This window comes from Bombyx mori, chromosome 17 (assembly GCF_030269925.1).
Source record: "Bombyx mori chromosome 17, ASM3026992v2".
NCBI classification, from domain to species: domain Eukaryota; kingdom Metazoa; phylum Arthropoda; class Insecta; order Lepidoptera; family Bombycidae; genus Bombyx; species Bombyx mori.
Genome location: NC_085123.1, coordinates 3,597,354 through 3,622,013, shown reverse-complemented (window position 1 = coordinate 3,622,013; position 24,660 = coordinate 3,597,354). Strand labels below are relative to the sequence as shown.

General features: G+C 36.7%; 2 protein-coding genes across 6 annotated transcripts in view; one reads left to right on the top strand and one right to left on the bottom strand.

The window, feature by feature from the left end:
- Positions 1-17,778, top strand: part of LOC101741471 (klaroid protein) — a 42,998-nt gene extending 25,220 nt beyond the window's left edge. Inside the window, exons 6-12 of the mRNA XM_004921900.5 lie at positions 143-341; positions 1,631-1,737; positions 2,653-2,791; positions 7,479-8,081; positions 9,239-9,409; positions 11,157-11,269; positions 12,598-17,778. Of these exons, the coding sequence (XP_004921957.2) occupies positions 143-341; positions 1,631-1,737; positions 2,653-2,791; positions 7,479-8,081; positions 9,239-9,409; positions 11,157-11,269; positions 12,598-12,876 (1,611 nt within the window). The 3' untranslated portion in view covers positions 12,877-17,778. The remainder of the gene's footprint in view (positions 1-142; positions 342-1,630; positions 1,738-2,652; positions 2,792-7,478; positions 8,082-9,238; positions 9,410-11,156; positions 11,270-12,597) is intronic.
- On the bottom strand, positions 16,688-22,025 carry A4 (actin A4). 5 transcript variants are annotated; one of them, XM_062673184.1, is made up of 4 exons: positions 21,898-22,025; positions 19,402-19,605; positions 17,868-18,228; positions 16,688-17,775 (listed from the first exon to the last, which is right to left on the bottom strand). In XM_062673184.1, exons 3-4 carry the CDS (start codon positions 18,215-18,217, stop codon positions 16,995-16,997), a joined length of 1,131 nt encoding a protein of 376 aa, XP_062529168.1. In that variant the 5' UTR covers positions 18,218-18,228; positions 19,402-19,605; positions 21,898-22,025; the 3' UTR covers positions 16,688-16,994.
- Positions 22,026-24,660: the final 2,635 nt, after the last annotated feature.

The following is a 24,660-nucleotide window of genomic DNA, read 5'->3' as shown; positions in this document are numbered from 1 at the left end:
CCACCTGCCCTGGTAAAAAGCCTCCAGGCCACTAGTAATTGCTCAAACATAAAGAAAAACGTTCGGACCGTCGGTCTACTGAGCAATATCACCCCCTCGGTGGAAGATCTTCCTTTTATTATGTATTCAATGTATTCGACAGGCTATCGACAGCTCGGACGACGAAACCGGCTACATTCAAAACAAGGGTGCCGTGGTGGCACACGACGAGCGATGGTGGATCACTAGTTTGTTCGTCTCCATCATCAGCGGCATCGCGTCGGGCACCCGCGGCGCGTACAGGCGGCTCGTCGGCCCCGCGCACCGGTACCCCTACACCGACCGAAGGCCGACACCGCAAGGTACTTGACAATTGAAGAAGTCAAATCCCACTGAGTTTCTCGCCGATTTTTTTTTACTAGTGGTCGCCCGGTAGTCGAAATTCGACTATAATAAATTGAAATTATATTTGTACACTATTATGATTCTATTTTCAAAGACTATTATACTTCTATAAACACAAAGGAGAAAGAAAATCGTGGGCCAAAAATGTAATAACTTGGAATGTAGTCTAAAAAATATGTGTTATTTTTTTATAGAAGAATATAAAAAATCATCTCAATCCTTTTACTGGGACTGGAGAAAAATGAGAAAGTTAGTTTTTGTCGGTTTAGCGGTGTGATCGATTTAATTAATCGATTACAGGATTATAAAAAGAAAAACATTGCACTAGGTAATGAATGCACTATACTATAATGCAAGGTTCTGATAAATCTGAATCTATTAATTCATACTAGTTTCATCACGTCACATTCGGGCTCAAAAATGTATGTAATCGTTTCTGTCTCCTTTCGCCAAGACTACACTATAGAAAAATATTAATAAAGACAAACAATATTTAATCTGTTCTCAATTTGACCACAGAGGTCAAGAACAAAATTTTGACAATAAATGAATAGTATGCATGCGTGTGTGCGTTAAATACATGGTATGTAGTGTGTGTAATGTTTACTTTATTGATTTAATGTATCTTTTATGCATTATTAAAAAAAATATTAGCATTGTGCACTTCTTCTCTATATTCTCTATAAGTGTGGAAAATTTCATACTCCTCCGTCCGCGCAATTTTCGTAAAAAGGGTTACAAAGTTTTGGCTTCACGTATTAATATATAGATATTTTTATATTGCTTAGACGAGTGGACGAGCTCAAGGCCCACCTGGTGTCAATTGATTACCGGAGCCCATAGACATCTACAACGTAAATGCCGCCACCCACCTTTAGATATGAGTTCGAAGGTCTCAGTATAATTACAACGGCTGCCCCACCCTTCAAACCGAAATCCATTACTGCTTGACGGCAGAAATAGGGGGGATAGTGGTACCTACCCGTGCGGACTCACAAGAGGTCCACCAGTAAAGTAAAAGAATATAAAAAGAAACTCTTCAGCCATAGATTGCACAAACAAATTTACAGCATGTTCATGTCCAAAACGCTTTGATTTCTCATTACAAGATTACGGCATACAACGGGACACGCCCAGGCCTCTTACCTGCAAAGTCTTAATAATAGAGGGCATATAATAACATTAGTCTAGTAAAGCTAGGAATTATGATTAAGTCTACTTAACAATGTACTATATTATATTTCAGCGGGATTAGTATCAAGAGCGGGCTCGGCGGCGCTGGCTCCATTCTACTGGATCTACACTACCGTTAAGAATGTCGTCACCACAACTGTTACCACTATCACGGAATCTGTGAGTAAACTTTTTAGCTATAAATGCCTAGATAAACCCAAGTGAATACTGGATACATGATGCCGAAGTCCCTATTTTATTCTATATAAACTTTTTTAAGTGCTCTTAAAGGACTAGATCACTGCCGTCACCCACCACGATAGGTGTCACTTTACCCTTAGCAAAAACGTAGTCAAAAGTCTCTGTTGAATTGACGACAAAGTGGCTTATCGGTCGCGCCGCTTTGTCAAAGTAGCGTTCTGACTCCACATTGCATAACGGTTATCTTGCCCCTAACAAAAATGCTACCCGAAACCTATGAGCAATAACAATACGCAAATTTGGTACTTTTCATTATTATTAAAGAGAAAACATTAAGTTTTTACTTCGGACAATTCTAATTTGTCGAGGTCTTTCAACTGTGGTATAGTCCTTTGGTACGAGTACATCACTTTGAGAAGGCGGCACGACATGAGAACCCTCTTGTGGCCGTTGGGAATTACATTCCCGATCCTGTAGACCGAATGGTAAACAGTCGACGTCGTCCGGCCAATAACGGTGCTTTTAGGTACCGGTCACCGTCCTCGTCGAACCCGTTGCTTGTCGAAGGGCTCGACAAGCGAATTGACCCATAGACACAGCCCACTGAGTTTCTCGCCGGATCTTCTCAGCGGGTCGCGTTTCCAATCCGGTGGTAGATTCTGCGAAGCACTGCTCTTGCTAGGGCCAGTGTTAGCAACACTCCGGTTTGAGCTCCGTGAGCTCACCTACACGTTAGGGTGAAGCTGAAATAGCCTCTCAAGGCTATCAGCATAGGGAGGGGGAAAAAAAAGAGAAAAAACGAGTACATCCGGCGTCTTACCCACTAGGCTAACAGAACCGCGATGCGTAAATGCCTCTGTGAATTCATATAAACTAATGTCTCATTTCTCTCAGGTATCGTCGAACCATGCCAATGAAAGCGAAAAGTACGTCGCTCGGAGATACAAGGAGAAGACGGCGAAGGAGGCGGATGTCGGGAGACGCTGGTGGCCGTGGCTGCTGCTACTGCTCCTTCCGGTCGTCGCGTACGGATGTGAGTACATACTACACGTGCTTAAATAACCGAGAGGCACGTGCGATGATACAACAGGGAACACTTAAAATAAATAATATTTAAAAAAAAAAACGCTTTTATAGAAAATCCAACTAAGATATAGAAAATCAGTTTTAATAAATTTGAATTAAAAAGAGTGTAAGAAAAAATGATTTTATTGTAAAAAAAAGCCTGGGCTGCTTGGTTTCAGTAGTTATAAATATTTTATGAACAGATATGAGTAGAAGGGTTATTTTTGTAATATCCTGAAAAGCATCCCACGCTTTTTTCTATAAAATCATTTTTTCTTACATTATTTTTAATTCAAATTAATTCAAATTTATTGTCTATTTTTTTGTTGGATTTTCTATAAAAGCGTATTTTTTTTGTTTTTTTAAACTAGTATTTATTTTTCATTTTTTAGTTGATTTTCATTTTTTTCAATATATTTTTTTAATATTGAATTGTCATCGGTCCTTATTAAACATGCCAGATTTCGAGTTAATCCGGCGTTTTGAAGAGGGTCAAAGTCATGTTCAAAGATTCCGTTACATATGTCTGAAGCTAATAAAAGCGTATTAAAAATAGACGGGTGTTTCAGACAAATGAACCGAATGTGTACTTAAATTAATTCTATGACAGTTTTATGATACACGTAAGTTTGTAATGATGAACCTTCAGCGCCTTTAACCGACTTCAACAGAAGGTGATAGTTATGTATTCGTACTCTTATGTTTGTTTATTGATTTTGGTTTTTTTAAAAGTTTTTTTATACTCAAAGTTGTTAAATTAAATTGAAATATAAGTGTTCGTTTTTATATTCAAGTACGTTAGCAGTAATATATTTAATAATGTAAATTCCTTACAGCACACTACACATATGAAAATTGGGAACATCTAGCGATGGTCAATTTTACAGATTTCCAATTAAATCTGACCGAGTTCTCGAGCAGGCTACCCGCGTTCCGTCTGCCCAACATAACTGTGCCTCAGAACATTTTGACCGAAATAAGCATGCCGAAAATTAACATAAGCATGCCGGCAATAACTGACAACATGCCCGAAGTAGGCAAAGCTTACAGAGAGTACAAAGATATCGTTCAGAACAGAATGGCCGACACCTCGGAATACGTTAAGGTCGTCGCAGAGAGCTGCTTCGAAGAGATGAGACGATTGTGGCGAGGGATCATTTGATGTTAAGCCACACCTACAGCTTTGTTCAAAGTCCATCGTAAAAGCCTCAAACAATATCAATTTACATGGCTATGTCATATAAATATATTTCTAAATCCAAAGCTAATATGATTGATGTCGACAAACTTATTTGTCTATTAATATCTAATGATTTTGGTCCATTTGCAAATATATCTAACAAAAGTACTGATCACATCTTATCCCTTATTTAATTTGAGCTCTGCGTGACGCCTTGTCTCTCCCAATTATCATATTTTCTTTGTAACGTTACTTCCATTAAGCACATACACAATGAATCAGCAATGGAGAGAGCAAAATAAATATTTGCAGTAATTTTAAGTTTTAAGTCTATAAAAAAAATGTTAAAAATATACATACATTCAGCGATGGATCAAAATCCATAGAATTATAAACTTAAATACTTTAATTATTATTTTTAATGATGCGTATTAAAATTTTAAATAAGATTTTTCAAATTTTCAAATAATATGATTAACCTGTGGCGGTGAACTTGAAATTTGTGTTGCTCAACCTATTCTCGCTTACGACTATAAGAATATCACCAATAAATTGAAGAACTCCAAAATATCTTTTAATCCTTGATGATTAAAACTGTAGATGGAAAGTCAATTTATTTACTGAACATTCTGGTTTTCCTAAAGTGAATCTGTTCAATATAGTTTGGTCCACAAAAACATATGTAATGACTTAGCAAAGTTTTTTTCAACTTTTATTCATAGATGCCAGATTTCTCAAAATCAATATTAGTACGGTCCAAGTTATATCAGGGTTTTGTTTAGTGACCTACAGAAAACTACAATAAATTATCTTTAAAACATTTCAAAAAAAGCCACATCATGAGGGATGTATTGAGGATATAGGACTGTCATGATAAAGAGATTTTGACATCATGTCTCAATAAAGTCACGGCATTCACTTCATGATGTCCATGGACTGTGTTAATCACCTTATATACCCATGAAACATAAGAACAAAAATGTATTATATAGAATTATTATAATTAACAAATATTTGCAGAAAATGGAACATTGAGCAATCAATATTGGACATTCTATTGGACTAGTATGAGTATATGCTACAAAATACATTCATAATTATTGTTTTTTTTTTATATATTAATGTTTGCTGTGCAATAACATTGTGTTTGTTCATTTTAAAAAAACTGGGTAAAAGACTAACAACATTTATGGTACTTAATATTTATTACAAACATAATGTCTTAGAAAGTTCTGTTGTTATGTCGAATACAAAATTATATTGAATAATATTTATTTTAAAATTATATTTAGAACAAAAGCATTGCTGGGTTAGAATTTTTTTGTCACAAAATGTCATTGTCATGTCGTTCGCGCGCCGTTCTTTAAGCATACTAAACTTACCTATAAGTACAAATATTTATTTATTATTTATTAATTATTATCGATTGCTGCAACAAAATGCATACATTATAATTTTAATATTATCGTCGCTTATTCATTCCGCTATAGTGATGTGTTGTATGATTCTATAATATTATAATAAATATTTTAATTATTTAATATTGAATTGTTTAGTTTGTAAGTTTTTTAGTCATACTTCTATTCTTTGTTTTGTTTTGTTCTAACTTACAAGTTATAAAAATCGACCAGGTTACGTCTGTAGCATGCATCGGTTTATTGCAAATTTTTTTTTTTCATGTACTTCTAAAAAAAGTCTTTAATTTTTTTAATGTGACTCCAATGTTGCATCTCTTTATTGACTATAAATAATTATTTAAAGCGAAATTTATATTAAAGACAGCAGATCAAGACAATACAAGGAGTAGAAGCTTATGGTGCTAATACACGATACTTAACGCTACGCAGTGGCTTGGCTCTGCCCCTGGCATTGTTGAAGTCCATGGGCGATGGTAACCACTCACCATCAGGTGGGCCGTATGCTGGTCTGCCTACAAGGGCAATTAAAAAAATACTTCGTTTTCTTTTCAATCCGAACAATTATTGTTGTTATACACAATCATTGCTGATGTTGATGCTAATACCAAATAAAACTTACCTTTGATTATAAAGATAAAGGTGGCGTAAATGTCGCTTAAACCAAAATATTTCACCTCTCGATATGGTTAACACGTTTTCACACTGTTCTGGATGGACGTGCTCGTATATCGCTATCGCCAACAATAACTCATTGCGAATAAGGCCCTCGCTAAATATGCAAGTATCGTGTGTAATATAGCACCATAATTGTTGTACCTTAAATTAACATGACGCGGCCATAATGGAGTTTATTTTTTAGTTTATAAGTTTCTAGTGTTCACAAAATCTTGTATTATTAATGGAAAATTGTTTTTTTTTTTGGCAGTTTAGTCCATTATTTTAGGCACTCTGGTCATAATTTTTTTTTTTAGTTTTCTTGTTTTATTATAAAAGGCAACTGAATTTATTTATATGTTATATCTTTGTCTTTGTCTGAGTCACGTACTGCTTTAATATTGTAGTTTAAGTTTTGGAAATTTAAAAAAAAAATCCGCCTATAATATTTCAATCTATATGATTCGAGTTTTTGATATAATTTATTAAAAGTTTACTTTCCCTAGTCATATTAAAATTGAAAGCAAAAATATATTTCACATTATTCTGTCTTCAAAATTTGTATTATATATTTATTGTAGTAGTATTCATAAGAAAATGGTTTTCAAATTTATATAATGATTATTTTATTTTATTTTATATTTTAATGTCACATTCTTTGTTTTCTAAGACAAAGCAGTATTTGATTTATTCAATTAAAATTGTTCATTTATAAAAAAAATGTATACAATTAAAATTATTCAATAGGTTTAATCTTTCAAAATATGTACCAACGAACTTTATAACTTAAATTCAACACTAGTATATTTTATTAAAATATCACAATAATTGTGTACAAATAAGAGATATAATAATAAAGAACAATAATGTTCAAAGTTGTGTTATACTAATGTGCTGGGCTTTATTGTGGATAATAATTTTGATTTTAATATATATTTTTAAATAATTAAGTTTTTATTCTGTTCCCACATAATTCTTCCCTGTATATAATAAATTCGCACGTTTAATTCAATACCAGCGTAACGATACTTGAGTTTATTAGATTTGAAAGAGATCTCTGGAATTAAAAAAAAACAGTTTAATTGAATAATATTTTTCGATAATTCTGTCTATCATTAACTCCTTTGCCTCGGATATGATTAGTCTTTTCGGGATTAAAAGTGCGATATCTCTTTAATTCCGGGGAAGGTTACAGGGCAAATATCACCTAATATAAAGTGGACTAGCTTGAGCGACTCTACACCTTTGGGTGAGTTTAAATTTCAATACAATATTATAATTATATAGCTCTGTCCTTCCCCGTACTTAAAGTCGAATTTTAACCAACGTAAATAAATGAAATTATGTGGGAAGGACAGAGGGTGAATGCTTAACAAAATTTGATTTTTCTTTTTCGTTTTCAGGTTACAACTATTCAGATTTTATAATTCAAGAGAAACATATCCTTGATGAAGCGTACTCCTCCCCGCGAATATCTCAGGATTCTGATCTGGCCGATCGGATGAGAGCTTTAGAAGCTTGGGCGTTAAGCGTCGACAGCCGCCTCAAACTTTTCGATCAAAAGCTGTCGAAATTGGACAACATCGAATCTCAAATAGAGCAGTATTCGCTGATGCATCTGCAACAAAACCTAATGCAGATCTTAACGAGAGACAATACGGACGCTCTAGCTTTGAAATTGAAAGCGTATTTTGATCAGAATTACGTCACACCTGAGCAATTGCGAGAGGCCAGTCGGGTACTAAATGAACGTTTGGCCAACATTGGTCAAGCTGAGTTGGACGAAGATCGAATAAAAGAGATGGTCCAAGAATATTTGGCGTTGTTTGAACGTCGTCAGTTGGAGGTTATCGTGCAGAAGGTGGAGGAACACGTAAAGGATGTCGAGGTGCAGCGAACCGGGTCCGGAGTGGATATGGAGGCGGTGAGGACGCTCGTCGCCGGGATGCTGGAAGTGTATGATGCTGATAAAACTGGACTCGTGGACTACGCTTTGGAGAGTGCCGGTCAGTATGCGAACTAATATGAGATAGGGTGGTATGTTTGTCTTATAACTTTAAATCGAAGCGAAGTAAAAACGAATTAGGTATAGTTTTTTTTTTTATTGCTTAGCCCAGCTTGTGTTAAGTGGAAACTGGAGCCCGGAGCTGGCAGTATGGTTACAACGGCTGCCCCCCACCCTTCAAACCGAAACGCATTACTGCTTCACGGCAGAAATAGGCGGGTTGGTGGTACCTACCCGCCCGGACTCACAATAGGTCCTACCACCAGTAATTACGCAAATTATAATTTTGCGGGTTTGATTTTTATTACACGATTTTATTTCTTCACCTTAAAAGTCAATCGTGAACATTTGTTAAGTTCGTATTTCATTAGCAAAATTGGTACCCGCCTGCGGGATTCGAACACCGGTGCATCGCTACATACGAATGCACCGGACGTCTCATCCTTTATTAGGCCACGACTACTAATTCGAATTTCGTGTTTATTTTTTTCTGAGTTAGTAACGTTAGGAAACGATATTTAAAATTACAATGAATTTATGTCAATATAATTTTTTTTTTAAACCAATTCTTTATTTTTGTCAAGGAAGAAAAAAAAATTTTTTTTCTACATCTTAACTGTCCAGTTTTCATACCTTCTTGCAAATAAATAATAATACATAAATAAATATTTAATAACAATCACGCCACGTTAACTGGTCCCGTGCTAAGTTCGTAAAGAACTAGTATTACAGGTACCAGATAACGGAAATAAATGTAAGATTTTTATTATACACATACATATATTTAATATACATCCATAACCCTGGAAAAGACATTTATATTTATCATACAAATATCTTCCTTTGGCGGGATTCGAAGCCGCGACCCCCTTGTGTAGTGACCATGTCACTTACCACTACACCAGACGATCGTTGCAAGTCTCCCGCTTGTCTATGGCACCGTTTCGACATAGGCACCATGCTTGCTATCCTTTCGTGTAAAATTTCTTCTACCTAGTAGTTTTATCGGTATGTTGAGGGTAGGGTTACATATTCGTAATTGTATACTGTAAGCTGTCACGGTGTAATGTCTCAATGTGGGTGGTGGCATTCAGGCAGCGATATCCATGGACTCCACTAACCACTCAACGCTATAGCTGTAACGTGATGTTTGCGCAGGGGGCCAAGTGCTGTCGACGCGGTGCACTGAGCTGTACCAGATAAAGTCGAAGCAGTACTGGGTGTTGGGCGTGCCGGTGCTGTGGGTGCACACGTCGCCGCGGAACGCGCTCACGGCGGGCGCCGCGCCGGCCGACTGCTGGGCCTTCCAGGGCTTCCCCGGCTACCTGGGTACGTACGGTCGACACCAGAACCGTAGCGACGAGCGTCATTTTTTTTTATTGCCCTTGTAGGCAGACGAGCACACGGCCTACCTGATGGTGAGTGGTTACCGTCGTCCATGGACCTCAGCAATGCCAGAGGCAGAGCCAGGCCGCTGCTTACCGCTTAATACTCTCCACAAGCCTCTTTTAAAGAAGGACATGTCATCGCTCGGGAAACACCGTGGAGGGGAGCTCATTCCATAGCCGGATGGTGCGTGGCAAAAAAGACCTCTGGAAACTCACTGTGGATGAACGCAGCGGCAAATCTTTTTTTTTGCTTAGGTGGGTGGACGAGCTCACAGCCCACCTGGCGTTAAGATACTAGAGCCTATAGACATCTACAACGTAAATACGCCATCCACCTTGAGATATAAGTTCTAAGGTCTCAGTATAGTTACAACGGCTGCCCCACCCTTCAAACCGAAACGCATTACTGCTTCACGGCAGAAATAGGCAGGGTGATGATACCTACCCGTACGGATTCACAAGACGTCCTACCGCATCTATCGTCGACTGAAATTTTTGAAATGTATCCAAAAGTTACCCGCCGGTCGTGTGGAGATTGTTACGAGCTGCACCTAAAGCTCACGGTTCCGCTAATGTCATTGTTAAATATTACTTTGACTGACGTTGGATGTGCTCGTGTGACGTGGCTATGAAATCATGAGCAAGCTGAACTAACTGGTCCCGGCTGGCCAAAAAATACAGAAAAAAAGAGAAAAATCTTCGAGCCGATCATTTTAAAATGCAAATGAATGACAATCAAAATTTTCTCTATATTCACCATTCTCAAACATAAGCGACTAAAGCTTCAATAAATATCGACTATGCCGGAATACGAGCTCTATGAATATACGTACCTAACACGTGCTCACCAACGTTCACCGCGACGGAGCGTCGTTGTGAGCTCCGCGAGATGGCGCTGGTGACGGACGCTTTGACACTTCGACTCATGAACATGGAGGATACAAGTAAGGAACACCATCTCAGTGTATTAAAAAGTGTCCGCTGAAAAAAACCAAGTAAGATGGCGCCACAGTAGCAAGTGGAAAGATTAAAACAACGCCGTCATAAACTACCACATTTCACTTCAATCCAGTACACTATACTGTTTAAAACTGCTATATAAATATAGCATGATATGAATATCATTTCCACTTCCTACACTAGCGCTATTTCGGTGAGTCTTCCAACAATAACTTGCTGTTTACAATTGGACACTTTTCCAACTTGTCCCCAATAGAAGATGGTGCTTCTTGCCTCTACCCTCCATAAACATCATTCATTCTCCTGCCCTCCTCCCAGTCATCGGTCGGCGCAACATGTTTTCTCCTTCCATACTCTTCTATCATATACCATTTCTTCGCTCACTCTTTCGCATCGTCTTTCACGCAATCCATCCATTTCTTCTTAGGTCTACCTCTTCCTCTATATCCTTCCACATTCATAGTTAACATTCTCTTACCAACCTCATTTTCATTTCGTCTCATCACATGTCCATACCATCCCAAACGCGCACTTCTCAGCTTCTCTGTCACAGGTGCCACTTTCAGACTTCCTCTAACATATTTATTACGTATTCTATCCATTCTCCTTACTGCACACATCCATCGCAACATTCGCATCTCTGCTGCATGCAATCGCCTTTCATCCGCCACTTTAGTTGACTAAACAAACATGAATCACTAAGTAATTGAGACCTATTTTAATTGCAGTCATAAAGACGTACGCGATAATAGAAGTGACCGGGTTCTCGTTGGAGCACATGTCCAAGTTACTCGCCATCGACGGAAAGATTGAATCAGCTCCCAAGAACTTCTCAGTATACGTGAGTACATAATTTTTGGACACAAAAAACACACACACACACACACACACACACACACACACACACACACACACACACACACACACACACACACACACACATAAACAAAACGATGATCTACATTAGAAAAATATGTACTATATTTTTCTCTTTACTGCGTTATTAAATGCTAAAATTAAGTTTGCAATAAAATTTAAGAATGAATTGGAATCGGTCACGGAATTAAACCTCGGCCGTACCGTCAGTTCTTCAGAAGATGATGTTTAAATAAATAAATAAAAATTAAATGAATCAGTCCTACTGGTCGTAGCCCGTCCGCTTCACCGCCCAAACTTGACTCGGATCCGGCTGCTGCCAAACTAGGACCAACTAGGCCAATCTAAAGATTTGCTGAAAATATCAGTCTTATAGTAACATACATATGTACGCTTAGTACGTACATACATACATACGTTTTATTCGTCTCTAATTATATCAAGCGGGAAATTAACCGGTTGAGAAATAAGAAATTTCTAAAACTATCTTTTTAGTGCTGCTCTGATGCACGTGTTCATAGTCAATTAATGACAGATTCAATTGGTCACCGTCCTCGTCGAACCCGTGGCTTGCGACGAAGGGCTCGACGAGTAAATTAATCCACAGATACAGCCCACCGAGTTTCTCGCCGGATCTTCTCAGTGGGTCGCGTTTCCGATCCGGTGGTAGATTTTGCGAAGTACGGCTCTTGCTAGGGTTTGTGTTAGCAACACTATCGGTTTGAGCCCCGTGAGATCACCTACTAGTTTGGTGAATCTAGAATAACCCCTCGAGGTTACTAGGATAGGTAGAAAAAAAAACAGATTCAGCAAATTGACGAGTGAAACTAATTTTTTTTAAGGGATTTTATGACCTGGTCACTAAGACCTTTATGTCACGTCTTAATTTAATTAATATTCTTATTTTTATGACAAATGATAATATGGAGTGAAATGAAATTAAGATGATTAATTTGAGACATTAATCAACTGGGATGAAATTAAATGAAATGAGATAATATGGGCTGAAATATAATCTTAGTAAAATGGTGGTCATTTACTGAGATTTTTAGTGGACTTTTTGGAGGATCCCGAGAAGTTACGTCCAGCGGCTTTGTTTCATTTTCTCACACTTTCACAGATATGAAACAGTTAATAAACCACCGTTATTACACATTTAAACCTGAAGAAACACTAAATAGACAAAATAAAACAAATCGCACAACTTCACTTCTCGCGTTCCCGCCAAAAAGTCCGAGTGAAACTAATAACTAATATAATGTTGCCAGCAAATGAAATAGTTCTCGTTACCAGGGTCTCCACGGCGAACTGGATCCGGAGCCACACCTATTCGGCGATTACATGTACGACGCCGACGGAAAATCAATACAATATTTCCCGGTGAAGCATCCGAAGACGACCAACATTGACGGCATAGAGTATCCCGTCGCTTACGACATCGTGGAACTTCGCATCGAGAGCAACCATGGCAACCCCACGTACACCTGCGTGTACAGGTTCCGCGTGCACGGCAACCCGCTCGCCGACGTGCGACGCGCGGCGGAGGACAGTATGCACGACAGTCAGCTGTAGCAAAGACGTCCAGAAACGTACGTCCCATGTATGATATTAAGCAGAGGAATCTAAATCGAATATGTGCGAGCGAATATTGTGTTCAATCCGGGTCATTCCTAGTTCAATAGTGTGTAGGTGTTAATAGAAGTGCCCTTAATTCGTTTTTTTTTTTTTAAATGAAAGGTGACTTTTTTAAGTGAACAGTACTACTGGATATTTTATTATACTGTTTATTTCCAAAGACATTTATTTTTTGTAAAATAAAAAAAAGAACAATAAATTATGTACAAAATTATAAAAATCGCACAATCTTTTATCTGTGTACGCTTATTGGTTTTTTTCTTTTTATTTATATCTATTTGTATCGTTACGTGTATTTTAAATCTTAATTAAGGGTTTTAATTTTTTAGCTATACATTGTAAGCCGAAAATTCATTTTCAATAAAATGAGATGTTTCATTCATCTATTGACAAAGACTACAATATAACATTTTATCTCGGGTTAGTTTTCGATTTAATTAAAATATGATTAATTACATAAAACGTAAAAAGCGACTACAGCAGCTTTCACAATTGTTTTAAAGAATATATTTAAGTAACATTAATAATAAATATCACATGTTATAAAATTAAGATCGGACTATGAATTTAATTTAAAAAATTGTAGTTTTAGTAAAGGAACTAGTCCATTTAGAAGGATAAATGCCAATTATATATATTGTTTAAGGTTTTTATTTTATTGTCTCAAATATTTTAACTAAGTTAATAGACGCACAGCCCTGTTCACTTTGACGATCTTGTTTAGTTCAATAATAATGTTTTAAAAAACTTACTCTGTAAACTTAACCTTGAAAATCTCGACGATTTTAAGTCAGGCAAAGATGAAACATGAAAGTTTTTCAATCGCATTCGGTTCTATTTCGTTGTAGATTTTGGCAGAACAAGAAAGAAAAAAAAACGACCATTTTAGGATAAGAATTATTTATGTGAAAAGAAATCACAGACCAAGTCTAGACCGTTTTAACTACAAAAATATCCAACTTTCCGCTTCTATGCATAACGTTGCGAAATATATTACTATATAATATATTAGCGTGTCTCCATATTTATGAAATTACAAAACTTCTTTTTCGTCTAAATAAAGACGCCATGCAATATTGGGACACTGAGAAAATCAATTAAAAATGTATGCAGTTCTCTCCATGCCTGGGTCAATTATTAAAACAAAATTAAGTAAGAATTTTAAATGACTGTCCTACAACATCATTCAAAAACACTCTATTTAAAAATATATATTATAAATCAAGAAAGGAAGTGGTGTTGTTAAGTACACTTAAAATTTAATTAAGATTTTTTTGTACAAGGTAGCTTGGTTAAGTCTATCATTGCGCAGTTATATCACTCTATACATCTTTTGAAATCGTGTTTAATGTATATTCACAAACCAATAGATATTATTTTCTGATATTTTTTTAAGTTCAATATTAAGAATAGCACTTTTTCACTCGAGGCACACTTAGATCTGTTGTGGGACTAATTGAATTGAAACTTATTTTTTTATTTTAGTTTGTTTACTGTAAATACAGACACAATAAAACGTTAAGTTAACAATATGTGGAACATGGAACAAATTAAGATTAAGTAAACTAAAATTCGAATAAATCTAAGATTATAGTACACCGAAACAAGGGTTGGCTTAGTATCAGTATATTATTATTACACGGGAATCACGCAGTTTTCATGAGTCCAAGTGTACCGTACACTTGCAGAGAGTCGATCTTGAAGGTTCCTCGTATCAAAGCAAGAGCATATTCGAATTGCCGAGCCACCATAATTCCAAAAACTTACAATGAGTATCCCTAAAGCAGATAACGATAAAGATTTAAACACAACTGAAGTCGAAGACGTTAATGATATTTTAGGCATAAGAGGTACCTTAAAATGGCAGTGACTGATTTCTGTGAACCCTCAAGTACATCCTGCCGACCGAATTTGTAAGTTAGTTAACACAGAAATAATTTAGTATACTACAGTGTGCTTAGTGCGAGTTTTTTAACGATCTGGATAGCGTAAATGTTAGCTCTTATTTGTATGGAATGGAATCGTTTGCGTACGTTTGCCGCTAGGGGCGCTGTTCCAATTGCATACAAAATTGGGTTAACTTTTACGCTATCGAGAACGTTAAAAAACTCGCACTAAGCACACTGAGAATTTTATATTTCGGATAACAAAAATGGGGTCAATGGAACCCAATCTGATGACCTAGGAAAAAATAATCACATTTTTACACAAAGTACATTAAATACTAACCAAATAAATTTGTTAAAACTATATTTTAGATGTGTTTTAATAAAATAAAATAAACATTGAAATTAGAGTACAGTTTATCTAGATTCTAGAATACGCTCATAAAATACATTGTCACTAGAGAATCGAAACAGAATGCAGTTTTGTGTATAATAATCATGTTGTTAATTTTATTTGACAGAGAATGTGCTTGAATTTTGTGTTTTAAGTGTTTTAGTCTAAGAAATTAACATTTTATGGAGTTACCACTATCAATAGTTTTTTTTTTTTCTTTCATAAGTTACATTTTATGCAGAATATTTTTTACACGTTGCAATATTTACCGAGATATGAAATATTACTATGCATTGTTGCAACTGTAATTCACTAAATATCAAATTCAGTAAGTCAGTTCAATGTATGTATAGCACTCAGAGCATGTCTGCTGATATGTACTTTGGATTGTTAAAAAAAACATTACAGTACATTTAACTATGTTTGTTCACCAAATGTTCACTAAGTTTTATAAATTGTAAAATATTTAAAAGAAAGATTTTTTAAATTACGTAACATCGAAAAAATTTTGTAAATAGCAATTTTTAACTTATTTTAAATGCTGCTTTTTCTTTTATATTCATTTTGTGATGTTTGAAATAAAATTGTAAACATAATATTGTCTTTGATTTTTGTAAAACTCAATTCATTATTTAAAACACGAATGTAGGTACCTATTCTGTATTCCTGCAGTTTAAAAACAAAGATATTCTTTTAAAGTTAAGAGATAATAGGCTATTTTAGGAAACAATCCATGTACATGGTACAGGTATAAGTTAAAACGCATATGTATGGGATGTACGGAAACCGGATGGCGTCCAAAAACACTGATTCTAAATCTGTGACACTGCTACCTACACATATTGGTTAAGAAACATAAAAATATCAAGTGAATATGTATGTAATGCCAAGCATTTACAGCAATTTACACAAGAACACGGTCGTTCAGTATAGGAGACTAAGTACCTACCTATCTGAATTTGTCCTAACAGCAACAGTGTAGTGCATACCCTAGATGCCTTCAGTCACCATAACGGTTATACTTTAGAGTAGGTAGGTATGTACCTATATATCAAGTAACAGAAGTCTGCTCAAGAAACGGCACTTTTTATTATTACCTATATACCTAGGTAGTCAGTAAAATGAAACCACTCGTCGAGTTCGATCACCCGTATTGCATCCAAGTGGAATTATGGTCGATCGTAATTCTTGGCATATTTGGTTTTTTTTTTATTGCCCCTGTAGGCAAACGAGCATACGGCCCACCTGATGGTGACCACTCACCCATGGACTTCAGCAATGCCAGGGGCAGAGCAAAGCCGCTGCCTACACTGGGTGTCTTATGTACCTGGTTTTAACAAAATAGTTGTAGGTATTAATTACGGACCAGATTTTGTTTGACCAGTACTAAGCAAATATTAATCGGTATGCAGGTTTGTGGTCACACTGCGTCATAAGGCTCGGGAAGTTTAGAAAAAAAAGACAGGTATAATTTTTCGGACTTTTTTTTGTATTTTTTTTTAAATTTGTTTTTTATAATTTATAAATGACCTAGTAAGAAAGTAGTCTTATCCGTTTCAGCACATACAATCATCATTCATGAGATTACAAAAAATCCTTTGGCGAGTGCAGTACCGGGCCGGCGGTCGAGGCGCGCCCGCGGCGCCGCGCTCCGTCCTGCCGTCACTATTACGTTAATTACAATAATATCTTACGTACAATTAAATTAACGGAGATTACAAGCCTGAATTGAGCAGCCGGCCGCGGGCTGCTGGAGGCAGCGACGCGCGGTGCGTTTAGAAGCACTTCCTGTGTACAATGGAGGGGCCAGACTCGTCGTACTCTTGTTTCGAGATCCACATTTGTTGGAAGGTAGAGAGGGAGGCGAGGATCGATCCACCGATCCATACGGAGTACTTCCTCTCTGGAGGAGCAATGATCTTTATCTTCATTGTCGATGGGGCGAGAGCTGTGATTTCCTTTTGCATACGGTCGGCGATTCCAGGGTACATGGTGGTACCACCGGACAATACGGTGTTGGCGTACAAGTCCTTACGGATGTCCACGTCGCACTTCATGATGGAGTTATATGTTGTCTCGTGGATGCCGCAAGCTTCCATACCCAAGAACGAGGGTTGGAAGAGAGCCTCTGGGCAACGGAATCTTTCGTTTCCGATGGTGATGACCTGACCGTCGGGAAGTTCGTAAGACTTCTCGAGGGAGCTGCTGGATGCAGCGGTGGCCATCTCCTGCTCGAAGTCAAGAGCGACGTAGCACAGCTTCTCCTTGATGTCACGCACGATTTCCCGCTCGGCGGTGGTAGTGAACGAGTAGCCGCGCTCGGTGAGGATCTTCATGAGGTAGTCTGTGAGGTCGCGACCGGCTAAGTCCAGACGCAGGATGGCGTGGGGGAGTGCGTATCCCTCGTAGATGGGCACGGTGTGGGAGACACCGTCGCCGGAGTCCAGCACGATACCGGTGGTACGACCGGACGCGTACAGCGAGAGCACGGCTTGGATGGCGACGTACATGGCGGGCGTGTTGAATGTTTCGAACATGATCTGGGTCATCTTCTCTCTGAAACAGAACAAAGTCACTCGTTAGATAACGGTCGATAAGGGCCCACCGGCCGAGAGGCAAAGTGCACAGTCCGGCATCGATGAACTCACCTGTTGGCCTTGGGGTTGAGGGGAGCCTCAGTGAGCAGGACAGGGTGTTCCTCGGGGGCGACACGCAGCTCATTGTAGAAGGTATGATGCCAAATCTTCTCCATGTCATCCCAGTTAGTGACGATTCCGTGTTCGATGGGGTATTTGAGGGTCAGGATACCTCTTTTGCTCTGTGCCTCGTCTCCTACGTACGAGTCCTTCTGTCCCATACCGACCATCACGCCCTGATGGCGGGGCCTTCCCACGATCGAGGGGAACACGGCGCGAGGAGCATCATCTCCTGCGAAACCGGCCTTGCACATACCGGAGCCATTGTCTACTACCAACGCGGCAACTTCTTCGTCGCACATCTTGAATTAGTCTGAAAAGAATAATGAATAATTAGTTCAGAGATTCATATTACCTAATATATAGAAGCTTTGTGATTGATACCATATTAACATAGATCCTGTGGGCAGGTAACCCACGCATTGTTAACAAATAAGTATGCAAGTGGGCGAATTGCGAATCGGAACCAAATAAGGTGGTACGCATCAAAAAAATCGATAAAACGTGGCATGTGATGCCACATGGATTTCGTCTAGAAAGAGTCGTTCTGTAATACGACGCGAGAAAGTAGATTCAAATTCGCGACGAGAATTACTTTCTAATTGGATTGGCCAACTGGCACACAGCTATGATAATATTTTAATCTCAAACCGGTGGGTCGACCACGCCCTACCGCAAAACTACAATTAAATCCCGGAATTCTGGGACCGGCGCGTCACACGATTCACCCCTATTGCTAATGTCACTGACCGCACACACTAATCTCGATGCACCAATCCTCTAACAACCGTTAACCGTTATCACAATCACTTAATATATTTGAAGACACAATGAAAATAACTTACTTTTAATTAAATAGTTCTATTATAAATAAATAAATTAACTTGCTATTGCACAGCTTCGTTATTGCTGTACAACGCAACGACCCAAGCTCACTTCGTGGAATGTCGGTGAGTGCGCTTGGCAGACTATATAAATGAGGCTGGTTATCGGGGCGCCCCTGCCCCGCCGCCGCAGCCTTTCCTCCAATCGCGCGCTAGGGTACAATACACGAAGTTTTGTGTCCATATATGGTATTACAGCAGAGGGAGTCTGCGCGTCCCCCTCCCGCCATACCGCTAATATCGCATTGCTTGAAAACGGCAAGATTCCCAACGGAACTTGCAATATCATTTCAGCAAGCAGTGACACTACATTTACGGAGTATATTATACTATTATACGGGATCTGAATACACGGGAACGGGTACAGCACTATGCTTAGGCTTGGAAACAAATTTTGTAGCTGCGAGTTGGCAACAATCCAAGATGCATCTTGATTGATTTATAGCATCTACGGAACACAAGGCATTCTGAATTAAAGTTGAGACAGACATTGACATTGACCGCAACCTAATTCCAAATATTAATAGCCTATTTATTTCGTTTAAAAATAAGCAATTAAGGAAAGAATACATACATTCTACGTGTAAAAAAAATCTACTTACGAAATTAGTAAGATGTAGGTGTGACAAGATGAAAATTAAACGCCCTGCAGTGACTGCTAACCGTGAGAAACAGATACCGATTGCCGGCCGGTGTCCCTGCTCAACGCAATGCTTGCTTGCGTGTGTTGGAGTGGAGGTCGATTTGCTTCACTAGAATACGCGATACGCCGGCGCCTCGTGACACAATGAACTCGCCCAATGGACCTTTGCAAGTGCAATAAAATCACCAATATTTCGACAAAGTCTATGACAAATACGTATCAAACGTCAATTTTGATAGTTTTAATTTTTATCTAAAAAGCTTTGTAGTATTTTTGAATTACGAATCTTTTATGAATTCGCAAAAAAATGGACTCGCCCAACGTCGAGCCCCCCGCTACTCCTTTGAACCGATGGCCTTACCATATATGGGCATGAGTAAAATCGTCAACTCTGATTGGTGCACGCCAGCAACGGTCGTTGTACGAACATAGCGTTTACAAACTCATTGAAACAAATTTTCTCTGTGTGCATTCAAAGTTAAATAAAAAAATCTTTCCCATTCATATTATATTATATATAATCATGAATATCATTTTGGGGCTTTTAACTTGAACAAAGCAATTCTTAAAAAGCATGAATAGGGAAACGGTGTCTTTTAATTTATGATGACCTATAGAAAAGGCTCGTTTGAAACAGACGTGCCTTATCTTAGTCATTAATTAATTTCACATTGTGAAGAAAGCCTCGATTATTATAAGACTGGATGGTTTTGAAATTAAGTTTGATGATATAGGTATATACCTACATAAAGAAAGATTGTTTTTGCTGTTAAGATAAGCAGCGTCGTGGGTGGGTATCTTTATTTTGTTTTTCCCATAGTTAAGTAAGCTGTTTTTTAATGTTCGATATAATGCATATTGAATTCAGTTATCAGTTATACATAACGTGACCATTTTTTTTTTCTTGTCGAAGCGGGACGCCTACGGAATTTCGTATATAAATAAATACATAAATAGGGTAGGTCGGGATAAGATACAATATTTAAGTGCAAAATAAAACATATGATTTAAAAAATTACTTGAAATAATTTATTATGGTATCTTACCCTCACTGACATCGTAATATTTATAAATAATTTCGCAACAAAAAACTATTTTTCTACAGCAAAATTAGTTACTTTAGTACCTATGTATTTTGTAATACAATAAGGATTTGGGATAAGTAAATATTCGGTAAGTTTCTAATAAACACATGCACGACATTACAGATAAACGAAAGCGGATAAAACATTTTTGTTCTGGTTGGGGACAGCGAGACGGACAAATCGCAAATCGGAACGTGTGGTGCTTTGATTATATACGTGTATATAATCAAAGCGTTAGTTGTAGGTACATATACCTAGACTGTTGGTTAAGATTTATTTTTATTCTCAATCTGAGAATGCAAAAAAACCCTTACGAAATGTAAGTTAAATAATAAAAAATAAAAAATATATTAGTATTATACCATAAATCTATTTCTCTTCACGCCTTCTAAGACTGAATAAAAGCTATGATCATTACATATCATCAAAAGACTCACTGCTTTAAATTTATTGGGCCTACACAACACAGTGAGAGGGATCCATATTAATATGTATTAAGACGCGGCGACACTGAGAAGTCTTCGTTTAGATCTGATAAATTAAAACCAATTAGCGCATTATTGCAACTGCTTCGCTCCGTTGAAATCGGCTTTTCTACTAGAAAGTGCTCGGTTTTCACACGTTTATTTTCGTTATTTTATTACACGAACAATAACCTCTGTGTTCTCATTCTCTATATTTAAACATTTTATATTTGAAACACTTGTAATACATACATATTAAAATAAAACAAATTAGGCAGTAAAAATAGCAACTTTAGTACAATTATTTTTTTATTTTCGAATTGAGCTATATAAACTCACAAACAAGGTATTAAATGGTAAGTGGAACCTATAGATACCTCAAAGTGACTTTCACCACGCATCCACCTTGAGACATATGAACAAATTGTTTTAAATTAACATTTCTTTTTTCGCTTCTTAATCTCATCAATAATTAATTAAAATTACAGTGTCTAAGAGAAAACAAAAATAAATTTTATAAATTTAAAAATAAAGTTAAACTATTTTAGTATATATATAATTTAATTATTTAATTAATTGGCCTCAGTATATCAAGTAGGCCGAATGTTATATAATACTTTTTGAGATTTGATTTTTTTTTTTAATATTTTGTAGCTTGGTAACGATACTTTTAAGTCAAGTCTTATATTTTGTTCTTAAATTCTGTTATAATATGAAAAATGATATGAAACTAAATAAGATGAAGTTGATTAATATTAGTGTGATTAATTTTAGAATTTAGAAATTAAATGTAACGAGGTGAGATGGGATGATATAAAATCTTGGTAAAATGGTGGGTATTTAGGTACTAAGACTTTTTGGAAGAACCCGACAACGATGTCCAAAGTGTTTGTTTCATTTTCCCACATTCGTGCAAATTTCGCAGATGCTAAAGAGTTAATAAATCGCCGCTATTACACATTTAAACCTGATTAAACACTAAATATACAAAATAAAACAATTCACACAATTTTACATTTCGCGTTCCCGCCAAAAAGTCAGATTTAAAAAAAAAATGCCATAGACATATCTGTCTAATGTTTGCCTAATTGATATTGATTTTGAAAACTTTTAAATTTTCTTTTTTATTTCTCTTTTTTTTCTTTTCTTTATTTCTCTTTTTATTCTCTTTTTCTTATTTATCTAATTTTGGGTAATTTTATATCACCGACAGATAGTTAATTTTGTACCTTGCACATATGTTGAAGATGTAAAGTTTCTTGGCTGTATTCTTTTTCGCTGTATTCATTTCTAGTTCTGTTTTTCGAATATTTCCATTAAAAACCAATTTTTTATTATTTTAACATTTCTATGTGATGCAGGTAATAATCTGCTACTCTTTCAACTCTATTCTTTGGCACGTTTATGTAGCTGAAATCGTCGGCACGTTTATGTAGCTGGAATCGTCCAAGTAAATGTTTAATATAAAAAAATAAAATAAAAAAAAACCTTGGTATCATAACTCATCCGATCATTACAACTAAGTCAGTTTTCATTCCGGTGTGAGTCACGCACGCCGCAAATGCGTACTATAAGGCTGACTCAAGCTGCGACAGTCACTGCGCTTTACTTAAAACCGTAGATATGAATCATTTAACTTAATTCGTTTGGATGGAAACAGTGATACGTTAATTTATAGCACACCTTTATTTTGACGCGACCGAAACATCCACGTGATAGTGGGACGGGGTACTTCCAGCCCACTTAAAACCTTGACTTTTCGCAGGCCCACATCAATTACAGGATCAAATAGAGCATTCTTCTCGTGTACTTTTAAGGCTGATAAAACTACTTAGGCTTTAGAACTATCTTTACTACGGTGAATAGCCAAGGAACTTTCCATGTCAATATCACTGTTACCAATATTAACAACCCCATTAGCGCATTAACCAGATATCTGAGCTAACTTTTAAAAAACCTGGTATTCTTTATCTGTATCAATGAAGTAGGAAACCTATGGAAATGAAACGTCAACCAAAATTTCGTGCCACTGTGACGTCATCTGGCCACAAAACATGGCGGCTTTAGTGCTGTACAAAAGATTTCAATGTTATCAGGTTTTATCGATAAACGTTCTTGGCTCATTTTATTTTAAATATTGTTGAGTATTATTTATTTGTAGAATTTATACTTTAATGGGAAGTAAGTAGGTATATTGTTATGTGCAAATATGATATGATTTAGATGGGTGAAATCTAAGACAAGTTCGTCCTTCGAATTTGCCAAGTAAACGATATGATGATTTTTAAAAGTTGCTACACTGATTTTATAATGTTGTCGTTTGTCGCAAAACATAAAGATATGGCGTAGTTCAAAGCCATCAGCCCATTTCTAGTATGCTAAATGTTATCGTATTTTGAGTACGTGTTTTTCTTAGACTATAACAATCTATTTTAATTGTTTTGCTGACTCTAAAGTCCGTAACATACTACCGCAGCGCACCCCGAGGAAGGTGCGCCGCACCATTTGAATCACTTTCGCTTGAGAGTGATTCAAATTTTAAACTTATCAAGGGACCGCGTGAAAAAAAAAACACCTACAGAACATTTATTCATTAATTACAAACGTCATTCCTTGTGACTTCCGCTCTAAAATCACTTAATTATTAAATATTTAACAAATTTACAAGAGTGTTTTACTCACTGCGGAATAAAACTATTTTATTTAAATAGTCCCGAAGAGATTTTGTCGGTAGCCTTTTTCCCGAAATATCTAAACAGAATGTCTAAATATGTTTTGATGACATATTTTAAAGTGGTATTTATGATTAGTGTCATGATCAATAGATTCCGACCGAAAAATGGATTTTTCGGATGAGGGCTCCATAATGAATTTAAATACATATAGATAATAGTTTTAGGGCATCGACTTTCTTGAGATCCTATAAAATACGTTTTAATTATTATTTTTGTATGTTTTAAGCATGATAAATTATGAAATTTTATATAATTAATCATATTAAATCGATATCAAAGTCAATAAATAATGTACAACCCAAAACAGACGGCCGAACTGACGTGACAATGACATTTGGCGCGCTAAACATGGCGGATTTTCGGCCTCATTAGACGGAGACGGAGATATTTACGTATATTCATGTTTCATTTTATGTACGCACTGAAATACTGTTATATTGTTTTCCTGCGAGTTAAAGTGCTGAGTAAGAACGAGATAGATATATGTTTATGTATGTGCCTTCAAAATGGGTGCTATTTATATAAGCAATTGTACGTATAGAACAATATGTCGTGTCCCTACTATATAGGTCTATGATCTGTATTCGTTTATATTCTGTGCTTTTGATCCATACCATTTCATTCCATGAAGATTTTGGTGTAGTCTGCCTATGTACATTAAACCGTCCTTTCTGGAGTTACCCTGTATGGTTCGGGTTCAAATATTTCTGTTTTGGAATCCTTTTCCACTAGTTCATTAGCCATTTAATTGCGTTTGATATTAACACGGTCAGATACCGAATTAAGATCGATGATTGAGCGCCTTCCCAAATTACTGCTTAACGTCCGAATACAGCTCAGCGTCAACTTGGTTTTCATCTCATAAACAGTCAGTAGAATAATTGTGCTCTTTATCCAATAGAGTATAGAGGATGGACTTAGGATCTTACTAGAA